General features: G+C 37.2%; 1 protein-coding gene across 2 annotated transcripts in view; it reads right to left on the minus strand.

Moving 5' to 3' along the window:
* Positions 1–1,595: 1,595 nt before the first annotated feature.
* The window catches only part of BRD10 (bromodomain containing 10), an 81,417-nt gene continuing 68,271 nt past the window's right edge, over positions 1,596–14,741 (minus strand). For both annotated transcript variants that reach the window (XM_084899573.1, XM_084899574.1), the window contains exons 6-8: positions 10,579–10,694; positions 7,117–7,304; positions 1,596–5,863 (exon numbers count right to left, since the gene is read on the minus strand). In XM_084899573.1, the coding sequence (XP_084755699.1) occupies positions 2,241–5,863; positions 7,117–7,304; positions 10,579–10,694 (3,927 nt within the window). In that variant the 3' untranslated portion in view covers positions 1,596–2,240. The remainder of the gene's footprint in view (positions 5,864–7,116; positions 7,305–10,578; positions 10,695–14,741) is intronic.

Here is a 14,741-nt window from a genome sequence, read left to right on the forward strand (position 1 = left end):
GGGAAAGGTGACTACAGAGTTGAACATAGACATGATTGGTAAAAGTGCTCTAAGAACACAAATACAGGTTTTTGAGAACCTTTAGCAACTTTCCAGGAATATCCATCCTCACTGCCCACTTTGATAAGTACTAAATTTCAATGCAGTTTCTAAAGAAGTCTGTAGGCCTATTCTTCCTTACCATTTTCAACCCCAGGTTTAACCATCCTATATAGCAAAAAGCCAGAGGCATCATGATGGAAACAACCAGAGACCAGACCACCATGGCCCTTCAAGGCTGGCCCCAGCCCCAAGCAAGTGGTTAGGGGCAACCAGGCAGGCAGGCAGAGTGGTTAGGGGGTGATCAGGTAGGCAGACCAGCGGTTAGGAGCGATCAGGTAGGCAGGCCAGCAGTTAGGGCTGACCAGGTAAGCACGAGAGTGGTTAGCAGCAATCAGGTAAGCAAATGGCCCCTCAAAGGGCTGGCCCCCCACCCCCAGCAAAGAGGGAGGCCCAGGCCAGCCAAGCCATCGCACCTCAGCCTGTTGCCTGCAGAGGAAGGCCACTGGTGGCAGGGGAGGAGGGGCAGCGCTGCACAGATGGCAAGCAGTGGCAGTGGAGGGGGGGCCAGCTGCCTGCAGCCAGGGGAAGGAAAGCCCCGATAGGCCCAGATCTCAAGCCAGGCCTAGGGACCCTACCGGAAGGGTCTCATATTGTCAGAGGGTGCAGACCAGGCTGAGGGACCCCCTTGAGTGCACAAATTTTCGTGCACTGGGCCTTTAGTATTATAAATGGAATGTGGATGAATATAGAATGTCCCAAATAAGATAATGGATATAAAGATCTAATAAGTATAAAATCTTTTATTTAAAATGAGGCATATCCTGAAATACCACAATGTAAAACCCTGAGAATAAACTGACCCGTAAAAATTGCTTTATAATGGAATTTAAGTAACTGCTCTGTGACAAAAACAAATAAAAAGCAGAGTACTTAGAACTAACTGAAGTATCCACATTTGTTATGCTAAATTAAAAAATCATGTTTTCAAAAATACCAAGTTGGAAAATTAGTCACTATGAACCAACACCTCAATATAAAAATAAACCTATCAGGGGGAAACTTGGTAAAGGGTTCAAGAGACCTCCCTGTACCATCATTGTAACTTTCTGTGAATCTAAAATTATTTAAAAATAAAAAGCTTATAAAAACATATCTGGGGTGTATAAACAGACAGCAAATACATTGGTCTGAAAGATTACTTATTTTGGTTAATGTAGAATTTGGTGGTGGACTTACAGAAAAAAGTTAAAATAATGAAATCTAGAGTAAAATGTTGTAACAGAAATAGTGTAAAATCATGGAAAAAGAATGTAAAGCATCATGTCCATAGCTGGGTGACTTTGGACACATCACTTAACCTCAAAAATACTGTGAAAATGAAATGAGATGTGAAAGTACAGTTTGTAAACTGTAAAGCCTGTACAAATGCTAGCTATTAATTCAAATTTCCCAGCCTCAATTCTTTTTTGTAAGAGACTATCTCCATTTTATATCATACATTCTTCCAACGGAACAAGAACCCACTTTAAAAAAATGGTATTCAAACAGACAAATACAGCAACTCAGTTTATTACATGCAGATTCTTCTGCATTGTTGCTAACAGTTCACTGGTCCAAAATTACTAAAATACTTAAAAAACTATACATTATGTAAACAAAACATAAATAAGACAGCATAGTTCTTTGTACATATAGTTTAGTACAGGTTGTTAGGAATTTAGGAATATGTACAATTTTACACCATGGGCTGCATTTTCACAATGCATAAATATATATATATATATTTTACAGAAACAAAAATAAGATTTCACTAATGACACAGAATACCATATTGTAGATACACGCTGCAATAGTCCAAATTCAAGAAAAAACATGTCAATGCAAGTGCGCAAAAGGCTAGCTTACTCCAAACTAGTCAAACTCGACTTTGTTCAATTTGTTATACAGACAGGTAAAGCCTGTCTACTTTAAACAAACAACCTCTGAGAACATATACCAATGAGTGAAATGGAACAGGTATTTCCCTCTCCAAGAAAACAAAGCCTTGTTGCAAGCTAATGAAAAGATACATTAATACACACACACACACACACACACACACGTATAGTATGTTTTCAACAGTATAATAAACAGTTAAAATTTATATGGGAATCAAAACAATGCCCCATTATTTAAAAACTGGCTCGTTTAGTCTAAATTCAAGATGCAGCTGTGTCGGGCTTTTCTAAGCCAGATGACTGAAACGCAGGGAAGACAGAGGCAGGCTTTCGACTGGCAGATACAACAATTTGAGAGAGAGATGAAGAGAGTGAAGAAACCTTAGATGCTGGAGTACTTATGGTATTCAAAATGGCTCCTTCTGGGCTAACCAACAATTTTTTGACTGATGTGTCCAAATGAAATACTGAAGTACTACTTGGCAGTGGAGCATTATTAGAGCAAATGGCAGAAACCAAAGATGTCTTAGCTAAAAGAGTACTTGGAGGAGACTTAATTACTGAAGTCAATGACACCGCTGGTACAGGAGGTGGAACAGAAACTTGAGCAGTTGTGTTTATGATTTGTGGTTGTGTATGTACTGTGGGTAGAGAACTTGCATTCCCAAGAGAGTTTACAATTTTTGTAGAGGTTCTCAGAGACTGTTTTACAGGTTGCCCATTTAAATTATTGGATGCTAGAGTGGTCTTTTGGACAGGATTATCTACTGGTGTAGGCTGAACGCTTTGGCCACTGTTAAGCACTAAGGGAGGTCCATATTTTGGATTAGTAGATATAAGGAGAACATGGCTGCCAGCTCCAAGACCTTGTGGTGGAACAATAAACCGGGTACCATTAATCATGATCTGAGTACCAGGTGCCAAAGGCGTACTGGTGTTGATGACTATTTTTTGCTGGATACAAGGTTCACTGAACTGACTTTCTACCACACTAGTTACATGTGATGGTGCTGTAGCAGTATGAATGGCAGAGCCACTTGGAGTAGAACTGTAACTGGAGGTTAGTAAAGCAGGGGACACTGGCTGGTTTGGCAGAGAAGCAACATTGGAAATATTAACTATTTTACTTGGACTCGGTGAAAGGGATGGCAATTCAGTTTGAGGTTTATTTGTGTTCATATTTGTTGGCACTGTAGCTGAAATCCCTGGTGACTGAAACTGGACAGAAGTCTGAGATTGTCTTTTAGAAAGAGATACAGAACGTGTGGCTCCTGATACTGTTGCCACTGGTGGGACTGTGTTGATTTTAGGGGATATAGTCACAGGTGTAGGCAAGGCAACGTTAACAGGGATTTGCAAAGCTGATGTCAAACATTTAGGAGACACCGTTGGTTGTGTAGTTGAAATCAGAACAGATGATGCAAGATGTCCTGTTTTCACAGTTGATATCGCCACAGTGTTTCCGAGATTTGACGTGCAAAGTCTATTTGACAAAATAGGCATAATTCTTGAAGAGGTATCATTTCCACTGACTAAAACAGGAGGTCGTGTCCCAACTGAAGCAGAGGTTGAGGTCACCGAAAGAGAACCTAAAGATACATTTGCTCCTGTTACTGAAAACATGTTTACTGCTCTTGTTGCAGAAACCACTGATTCATTAACAGGAGTAATATTTTGACTCACAAAATTTGAGCTTACTGGAATTGAATTACCACTTGTCGACAATGGCAAAACATAGCCCTTGGCACTTTTTTCTTCTCCTTTTGGGGTTACATTTTGCAGTATGTTAATTGATGGTATAGCTGGCACGCTCCCTGAAGTATTCACAATTGCCTGACCTATGTTTAGTCCAATTTTCACATCTTTTATCTGAGACACAGTTGTTGATGAATTTATCTTCATTGGTGCTCCCACTGTAGATGGAATCAGTACTATCTGAGGCTGCTCTGGGGTCTTAACATATGTTTTATTCAAGGGGGGAGTTTGTTTTAATGGTTCTGCCACAATAGTTGAAGTGCCACTGGAAACTGGAGCATTAATAAAAACTAATTTCTGAGCAGATACACTTGAAGGTGTTGGTGCAGGTGTCACATTAATTGGAGTTCCACTGCCAGAAGAAAGAACAGATGGAGCTGATACCAGCATAACTTTTTGAACTGTAGTCCCACTGATCACATCTCCATTTGTTGCTACTGTTGCTTCTGATCTTGTAACAGGGTAACTTTTTGTGATATAATCTGCTTGTTGCTGTTTAGTTGGAGTATGAATAGCATTTCCATTGGTTTGTCCAAAATTTCCTGGTGGAAGGCTAATTACACTTACCGAACTATTTGCTGTTGATGATAGCAGAGGACTAGAAGACACAGAGGACTTTAAGGGAGAAGAGGGCATGTGTGGAGTCTTCTCTATCACATGGCCCAAATTACCACTTACAAGAGGTTGTCCTAATGTAAGTTTGAGATTTTTCCCCACGGACGGATTAAAGCCAGCTGGAATGGAAGCAGAAGTCGGTGTTTGGCCAAAAGGTGGAAGACTAGATGTAGTAGTCATTCCAGCTACTGGTGAAAAAGCAGAGGAGGAAGAAGTTGTTGATTTTGGCACCAGAAATGCCTGAAGCTGAGGAGCAAAAGTGAAAACTGAACTTGAAGATAAACTGTTGGGTGAATTTTGATCTGTATTTGTTTGTACTTTCACAACTCCAGTGTTCCCACCTCGTGTCCTAACAAGAATTGACTGTGAATCTCTGATACACACAGTTTTCAACTCTTGCTTTGCTTCAGAAGAATCAGAAGTTTGTTGTGCAAAACTGTTGAGGGAGCTACCAGGATTTGTAGATCCACTTAGTGTTGTTGCTGATAATAGAGGCTGAACTACAGAAGAAATGGTGGGTGAAGCAATGGGATGGGGGAATGTGGTTGCTGAAACTGCATTTTTTACTTTTCCGACCTCACCCTGGCTATTCTTAACGGGTGGTGTTAATAAATTACTTACGGAGGTTACAGGTGACAAAGGCTGTGGTCTAGCACTATTCACATTTGACAAAGGTGTAACGGTCTTGTTGAAAACTGCATTAGGTAGATGGGTAGAAGAAACAGCTCCTGTTGACTTGACAAGAACTGTTGCTGAAGAAGAGTTTGCATTTGCTGTCTGCTGGAAAGATAAACCATGTTGTTCTGTATCTTTTTGTTGAAGTGGTGGTATTTCTTTTGCAACTGCTTTTCCTTCCTTATGATGAATCACAAAATTCTTAGGCAGAATGAGTACCTGCTGCATGATTTTTTCTCCTGTCTTAGGATCCAGCATAGGTTGCATCTGAATCTTTACCGAGCTGTTATGCAGATCTACGGGCAACCACTGGCCACAGGGCGTTTTGTATACCATCTGTAAAGGACCTTTTGTACTGGTGTGGCAGGTCAATGCTGGCTTTGTGGGGCTTGTTTCTGGAGGAGATATAACTGGCTTTTCCACAACGGAAGCACTTTTACCTGTGGAAGGGGGCAGTTGATTTGTTAAGGTCACTTTGTTCCCAATATTCGTTGCAAGCAAGGCCTGAATAGGTTTGGTCCCTTTCTGGAGAGTAGACATTGGTGTTGAATCCACTGAGGCAAATGATTCTGGAAACAGTGGCTCTGTATGCTTTGATTCATGCAAATAGTCAATCTGCATATCATCTTCTGCATTCTCAACTGTTGTTTCATTTGTGCTTAACTTTGCTTTCTTCCTTGGAGAAAGTTCTTTTGTGCTATCATCCAGATGACTAGTTTGTTTGGACTGTCGCTTAAGTGTTTTAGGCAGTGTCTTCAGTATATCTTTTGAAGGCAATTCCTTTTTCAACAACTTGCTTCTGGCCATAGGAAACTCTATTTCTGACAATTTCATATCATCTGAAAATTATAAAACAATCATTTTGTTAATATAAATTGCAAGTGAATAGTAATAAGACTAATTATTTTTTAAAAAGTCAATCTTTGAACTGACAATTTATTAAGAAATTTATAAGGTGATTAAAGTCTCAGCACCAATGATGGTAATTAAGGTAAGATGACCTTTGACATAGTAATCTTGATATAATAAACATTTTCAAGAACAACCTATTATTAACAAGAAAATTCCTTTTGGTTAACTTCTCTAATTCTACTGACCATGCAAGTGCAAAAAGAATTTTTACATCTTTTAAAGAGATCAAGCCAGCAATTAAAGGCTAAAAATTTAGATTTGGAAAGAAATCTAGTCTAGTTCTCTTCTTCACAGGAAAATCTTGATGTCACAGAGAGATGGTTTCCCATTCTAGTCTATTTTTAGAGACTCTAAAGGATGAAAAGTATCCAGCTTTTACTGGTGTTTAATTATCCCTACAGTAAAAAATTTATGCTCATGTTTCGTCAAACTGGGGATAAGAAGTTATTCTTTTTCAATTTGCTAAAGACATAAAATACAACAGATTAATTCATTTCTAACCACAAATTTTCATACTCATCCTCATATAACTAAAGAAAGTAATTTCATTAAATTTACATAATAATATAATCTGATGAATTATAGATAATCTAATCCAGCCTTTATACAAGAATAGTGTATCCACTCGGATATCATTAGGCCATCAATCTTGGTCATTCCTTATTAAGAAATAATCTGCACAGTATTAGGGACTTTCTAAGTTCCCATTTAAAGTAAACATCAGAAATAGTGCTTCACACACAGTGATTAAGAAGAGGCTGAACCTATTTCAAAGCAAGTGCAGATCAAGGCTGGGTGGTCTGTAATGAGCAGTGGCACACATATAGTTTGGAGTCAAGCACTGACTCCAGAAACTCCCAGAAATGTAGTAACTTCAAAGAAACTTTTATTAAAGACATAGTACACCTTCAAAACATCAGATTTCCCCAATCAATACGTGTCATCAACCATTAGATATTTCATCTCCATATAATATACTAAAACTTCTCTGAGCTTTTAGTATGGATTTAAAAGAAAAAAGTTTTTTTAAATTAAACTTATGATTTCTTTTATTAGTATTGAAGTAACAGTCTTTGATTTATTATAATTCCATGATAATAATTAGCCATATTCTGAAAGTAACAATGGGGACTGAATTACAGAGGTATAATGCATAGTTTGTTTGTTTTTTAATGCCTACCTGAATCAAAGTGATCTTTCTCCAGGATATCTAGAGGTTCTGTTGAGTCTACAGACTTACTGATTTCAACTTTAGGAGATTCCTTTCCAGGATCTCCTTCACTTTCTTCAGTAGTCCATCGTTCTCTAGTAAATTTATCATGATCAGGCTGCCTTCTGAAATCATCATAGTCTTTCTTTAGGCGGCTCCTGAAATATAATGCCCAACATAACAACAACAAAAAATACCCATGTTTAGTTCAGTCTTTCCAATGATTATTGTTTAAGAAGACAAAACCCAGGGTATAGCATAAGAAAGTGAAAAGATTATATCTGCAACTACAAAATAAAGTGTTTGAACATTCTACCCATTTGTCTTTCTAAATGCTGCTGATAGAGAAACAGGTAATTCTAAGAATATTTATTTTAGAGAGTCTTTAAATGATTAATTATAATATTTTAAAAGGTCATTGAAAAGTTAATCAAGAAATTCTAAGAAACAGTACCTATCCACAGAGATTAACAAACAAACAAAAAAATTCCACCATTTAATCCTGAGAGTAATTATTTCTAAACCTTTGGGTCTACTAAAAAGAATTTTTTTTTTTCCCTCCACCTCCCCCTGCTCCTGAGCGGCAATCAGGACAGCAGCTGCCACTTGCAGTCACTGATACTGCTGGCCCTGCTGGCACTGGCTGTTGGTGTCAGCCAAAATCGTTACGTGCCTTTAGTGGGTGTGAGGTAGAAAGAATTCTTTATTAAGCACCTACCAAAGCTAAATCATGAAGAAATAGAAAATCTGACTAAATCTATAACTAATAAGGAGATCATATCAATAACAAAAAAAAGTCTCTTAACAAAGAAAAGCCTCAGACCTGACTACTTCACTGGTAAAGTTTACCAAATATCTAAGAAGAACTAATACCAATCCTTTCCAAACTTTTCCAAAAATCTCAAAAGGATAAAACATGTCTTAACTCATTGTTTGAAGCCAGCATTATCCTGATGCCAAATCCTGGTAAAGACACTATAGGAAAAGAAAACTACAGACTGCTATCTCTTATAAACATTAATGCAAAAATTCTCAACAAAAGACAAGCCAATCAAATTCAGTAGCATATTGGAAGAATTATACACCATGACCAAATGGGATTTATTCCTGAAATGCAATGATAGTTCAACATACAAAAACTGTTTACTAATGTAGAACACCATCTTAACATTATGAAGAAAAGAAACAGCATAATCATCTCAATTATTGCAGAAAAAGCATTTGACAAAAGACAACATCCTTACATAATAAAAACACCCAACAAATGAGAAACAGAAGGAAACTGCTTCAACATTAAAAAAAACAAAAAAACAAAAAACACCATACATGAAAAACCTACAGCCAACATCATACTCAATGGTAAAAGACTGAAAACTTTTTCTCTAAGCACAGGAACAAGGATGCTTGCTTTTGCTACTTCTATTCAACATAGTACTAGATATTCTAGCCAGAGCAATTAGGCAAGAAAAAGAAACAAAGGCATTCAAGTTAGAAAGGAAGAAGTAAAACGATCTCTTTTCACAGGTGATATTATATGTAAAAAAAAAAAACTAAGAGCTAAAAAATATTGCTAGAACTAATAAATTCAGCAAAGTAGGAAGATATTAAGTCAACACACAAGAATCAATTGTATTTTTATAGACTGACAATGATCAAAGTGAAAAGAAAATTAAAATACTTAAGAATTAATCAAGAACATGAAAGATTTGTACAATAAAAACTAAAAAAACATTGGAGAAGGAAATTAAAAGAAGACATAGGTAAATAGAAACATACCATATTTATGCATTGGAAGATAGTATATTTTTAAATTCTTTTCAATTACAGTTTACATTAGATATTATTTTGTACAGTATTAGTTTCAGATATACACACCGGCAGGGGGGTTAGTGAAGGGCAACCAAATGACTGAACAGCAGGCTATATGGGGTGACCAGGCCAGCAGGGAGGCTGTGAGGAACGACCTGGCCAGCAGAGGGGGGCAGTTGGGGGCAACCAGGCAGGCAGGGGGGACAGTTAGCAGCTACCAGGGCGGTTGGAGGGAGCAGTTGGGGGTGACCAGGTTGGCAGAGGACAATAAGAGGTGACAGGCCAGTGGGAAGGGGCAGTTAGGGGCAACCAGACTGGCAAGGGGGGCAGTAAGGGTGACCAGGCTGGCAGTGTGGGGCAGTTAGGAGCAAAAAGGCTAGCAGGGAGGGGCCATTTGGGGGTGACCTGGCTGGCAGCGGGGGAAGGGGGAGGAGAGGGGGGTGGAGGGGACAGTTAGGGGCAATCAGGCAGGCAGGCAAGCGATTAGAAGTCAGCAGTCCAGGATTATGAAAGGGAGGTTTTAGGGATCGGGCCTAAACCAGCAGTCAGACATCCCCCAAGGGGTCCTGGATTGGAGAGGGTGCAGGCTGGACTGAGAGACCACCCCATGCATGAATTTCATGCACTGGGCCTTTAGTACTGACATTATAACTGCCAAAAAATTTAAATAAACATTTCTCCAAAGATACACAAAGGACCAATAAGCACATGAAAAGATATTCAATATCATTAGAAAAATGCAAATCAAAACTATAATATACTACTCACTTCATGCTCATTAAGATAGCTACTATAAAAAAAATAGAAAATAACAGCTGTTGGTAAGAAAATGGAATCATTGTACACAGTTTGTAGGGAATGTAAAATTGTACAGTCATTGTAAAAAACAATATGGTGATTCCTCAAAATATTGAAAGTAGAATTACCATATGATCTGGCAATCCCAGCTCAGGGTATATACACAAAGAATTAAAAGCAGACATTTGTACACCTATAGCATAACAGTATTTTTCATAATAGCTAAAAAAAACATGAAAATTGTTACCTAAGTGTCCATTAAAGAAAATGTGGTAAATGCATACAATGGAATATTATTCAGTCTTAAAAAGGAAGAAAATTCTAACACATGCTGCAACATGAATAAACCTTGAGAACATTATTCTATAAGCAAGTCACAAAAAGAAAAATGTTGTATATTATATAAGGACTTACAGCAGTCAAAATTGTAGAGACAAAATATAGAATGGTGGTTACCAGGGGCTAAGGAGCAGGGAAAATGCAAAGTTAATAGGTATAGAGTTTTAGTTCTTCAGATGGATGGATAATAGCAACAAAAAATTGTGAATGTATTTAAATCACTGAACTGCACACTTAAACCTGGTTAGGATGATAAATTTTGTGCATTTTACCACAATAAAGAAAAAGAATGTAAGGCACAGAGAAAGGGTTTTATTAACATTATTTTTTTCAGGGCTTGGTAAGTCTCTTGTGCACAGGAGGCACTCAAAATAGCTGCTAAATTATAAACCAATAGAAAACTACTAAATATTCTAGGACACCTTCCCATAAATCCTAAATTAAGAGACATAAAGTAAGTAAAACAAATTATAAAGCTTGAGTTACCTGTTTCTTTGAAAAGCTTTCATTAATTTTGGTTCCCATGGCAGCAGTTCATTTAAAAGACGTATCAATGTACTATGCAATTCTTTTACAGCTTGCCTCCGATGATACCATTTGCCCTAAAAACACAATTTTAAAAGTAAATCCCTTAGATTTAATCTAAAAATGAATGTCAACCCTTATTTTCTGAGTAAAAACTAAAACACCAATATCCACGAAACAAGTATCTCTTCTAGAAGATTGCAGAAAGGATGATGTATCCTGTAATAAACCTTATTTGATACATTGTCATCATTTCAATACTGCAACGCTATACTGAGTTAATAATTACTGACACCTCCTCCATTTGCTAATAAGCATTACTCAAAAGCATTTCATTCACACATGGGAGGAATGGGAAGAGGGGACGGATGGAGTGAGCATGACAATGCATACGCGCTCTAGCTGTATGAAAACTCTTCTGAGGTATGTGCACTTCAGTCTCACTTAACAAACGATAAATGATTTAAAGTCATATAAGGTGAACCCGCATCTGCCTGATGCTGAACTTCAAGTTCTTAAAATTACTAGTTCTTAAAAACTGTAACATATAAATTCAATCTAACATAGGTCATAAAAACCTCTAATAAAGATACGTTTTAGTAGTACCCATAGATTTATTCAAGATATATCTCTAGGTAGCTTATGCCCTATTCTCCACAATGTTAGTATACACCTATCAACATCACCACCTCCATCATCATCATCATTTACTGTTATATAACAGATTATATTTTCTTTTTTGGGGGAGTAGTGGAGGGTAATGGCTTTGAGATGTAATTCACATACCATATAGCCCACTTGTTTTATTGTTTTAAATAACAAAATACACACTACTACATATGTTATGGATATTTAGCATGTGAAGAATTAATTTCATATCATAGCAACTGTTGAGCCAATTGCACGTTTGTAAAACATTAAGGCAGAAAAATTACCACTCCCTAAAGCAAAATGTATTCTAAATCTGTGCATAAATTTCCCAATTGTATATGTATCTAAAGCCTTTAGGATTTCAGTCATGGAAATTTTAATCACATATAAACCTGAGAGATTAAGTGTACAGTTCCTACTCTCAAAAATTTTTGTATTTTAAACCTATAGAATGTTTATGTACATAAAAACAATACATTTTTACCACTGAGGTGTTTTTTTTTTTTAATCTTGAAAGGAAATTGTTTATTAAAAATAGGAAGATGTGGGATTTTATGTGCACATGCACATAAATAGGCTCACTCATTCTTGTGTCTTCTTAGTGGCATGATAAATCATACCATTGTGAAAAAAATTTTCAAAAAAATCAATTTATTTCATAATATGCTAATGTAGATATATCTTCCCTTTTGTCAAATACTTCCAAGTTAACAATAATTTATACCTCAAAAGTCCCCCCGTCAAAGGAATATTATGCAATAGTACGAAGTGCTTATTCTAACTCATGAAAACAAGCAATTTATATAAAAAGCCAGTGACCATAATGACCATAACGACCATAGCTACGATAACTACCATAAGAACCAGTCACCATGACAACCACTGTGGCCAGCAAACAGGCCTGATCAGGGGGTGGGGCAAGCCGGCTAACCTTGAGGCCCCTTCTTTTTGCCTGCCTGCCCCTGATTGGACTCTCCCACCCTGATCAGCCCCTCCCCCCAGATGGCCATGCCCCAATGGGTCCCCACCACCCTGATCAACCCACAGCCCCTCCCTCAGCTGGTCCCACCTCTGATCGTCCCTCCACCTCAATAGTGGGTGGGGTGGGCCTGCCAACCTCCTGCACCTCCTCCCCTATCTGGCCCTACCCCAGATCAGCCCCTCCCCCATCAGAGGCAGGGGCAGGGCCAGCTGGCCAACTACCCATAGCCCCTTACCCAGGCCACTGGCCCCTAATTGGCACCCCAACCCCAATTGGGGGTGGGGCCTGCTGGCCCAGCCCTGATGGGGCCTCAATCGGGACAGGCCAGCTGGCCAACCTCCTGCCGTCTCCTCATCCCAACAGACCCAGCTCCAATCCGCCCCAACTGGGGCCAGGCCAGCTGGATCCCACCCATGCACGAATTCATGCACTGGGCCTCTAGTTAAATTATAAACAATAAAACTGACCAGAAAAAAACTTTCATCTAGGGAAAGCTAACCGAGGAAGGTAAAAAAGGCAAATGACAGCTGCCCTAAATCCTTTGAGGAATGAGATAGGTTTTTATTTCAAATAAGAAATTAAAATAAAATAAAATTAAATAAAATAGAAAATTAAAAAAAAAAAAGGTGGAGACTTTTCCCTTTAACAGGGCATGTCAACAATGTTATTTTTCTACTTAACTATCATTTAGCTCAAAAATAAAATGGTGAGAGTTGAAGTAAACTTTTCCTAAGTTAAAGTCAGTAGAAAGTAAAGAGAAATGAATGAAGGTGGAGAAAATATACTCTTTGTGGTATAATTAATTGGAAAAGTGTGAAAAGGTCAGAGAATACAAAGCATGCTGAATTCCTTTTAACTGAGGGTCAGATGGGGCAGATTAACTTGGGTAGGATGGTTACTGCTTGGATTAGTGTGATGGTGATGGGATGGGAATGCAGAAAGACTACCAGTCTTTGTGGGACCTTAGAACTAGGTAAGTGAAGCACAAGAAGGGAAGACTGTGCAACTGGATGTCATTATTGCAAGACATTTGTCATCTGTGTTTGTGTCTCTACTAAATTGCAACATTTATTTTTGTAGAGGAAAATTTTTAAAATATTAGGAAGATTTCACCTTTTGGTTTTCTTTTGGTTTATTAAATTTTAATTAATCCAATGCCCAGAAATAAACTTCTGAACTAGCTGATGTACACAGGAAGGAGTCAGTAAATATTAATCAGAGAATAGATTTCTAACTTCAATATAATTCTGTCTTACCCACTGACCTGTTTGGGAATGTCTATGGCCTTCTAACTTTATATATATATATATTTTGCCTTCTTTCCTTTCTTTACATTGCATATTCCCAAATTGAGATAGTGATGGAATGATATTTCATTTACATTTGAGAATGTGTATTTAACCATTCTGAATTTGGAAAGCAAACAAAAAGTTTATTACTTACATAACACAAATCAGAGAAAGACTGATAAAATGTTTTGACTATAAGATACAAATAAAGAATACAACACAACCTTGACGAAGGGCATTCCTATACCCCGCCATGGAGTATGGGTGTCCATAGTTTTCAGGTTGATTAAAAGGGTGACACAGGTTTTAAAAAGTTCAGAATCACTGCTCTGGGATTGGTATTTGAGGTAAGGTACTTTAACTACTTGGTAGTAAAAGAGTAACTCACATTGCTTCTTTCATTTATCATCTTTGGTAAATAAAAGCAAATTGAATTAAAATAATATATCCCTTTCTAATAAGAGATGATCTCAGAGTGTCACAGTATACAATGGGACTAATATAAGGAGAAGTTACAAAATTTTTACCATCTCTGACTAACTTAAGTTTCTAATTAAGTTAGTCAGAGATGGTAAAAATTTACCTTAACTTGGGTCTAATGTTAAATCAAACAAATATTGCCAGAACTTTTAAGTCAGATCATTAACTAAAGAAAGGCAATAGTTTTGCTGACTGATCAACTTGATTTACAAATACAGATAATATGTTACTATTTTTCTTGGCCTATACAAAGGCAATTCCTAAAGAAAAAAGAGACTATCTTGTTGTAAGTATCTGTATTTACAGGTAGTATCTCTGTAATGCAAAAATTAAAATATCAAATGCATTGTTTAATTACAACAGTACTTAAAATTATAGGGAACTAAAGTTTAAAAGTGAATTAAAAAATAAGAAAAACACGTAATTCCCCTATTTTCAAACATGTAAGACAGAATATGGATATAATAAAAATTAGAAAACTCTTATAATCTTTATCGGCATTAATCAATATAGAATCAAAGATAAAGATGGTAGGTATAAGGATTCATAAAAGGTCATTTGTGGAACAGAGCTATAACTGTTTCTCTAATAAAATATACTTAATAAGCTTTATGTATATAAATTTAGCTCTGACTTTTCTTTATAAACATGTATAAAAATGAGGATAAATAAATTGTTCTCAAAATTAGAATCCTATTTTCAGGGATAACAAATATTTTCTA

Source organism: Pipistrellus hanaki (assembly GCF_964339955.1).
Source record: "Pipistrellus hanaki genome assembly, chromosome: 11".
Classification (NCBI taxonomy): domain Eukaryota; kingdom Metazoa; phylum Chordata; class Mammalia; order Chiroptera; family Vespertilionidae; genus Pipistrellus; species Pipistrellus hanaki.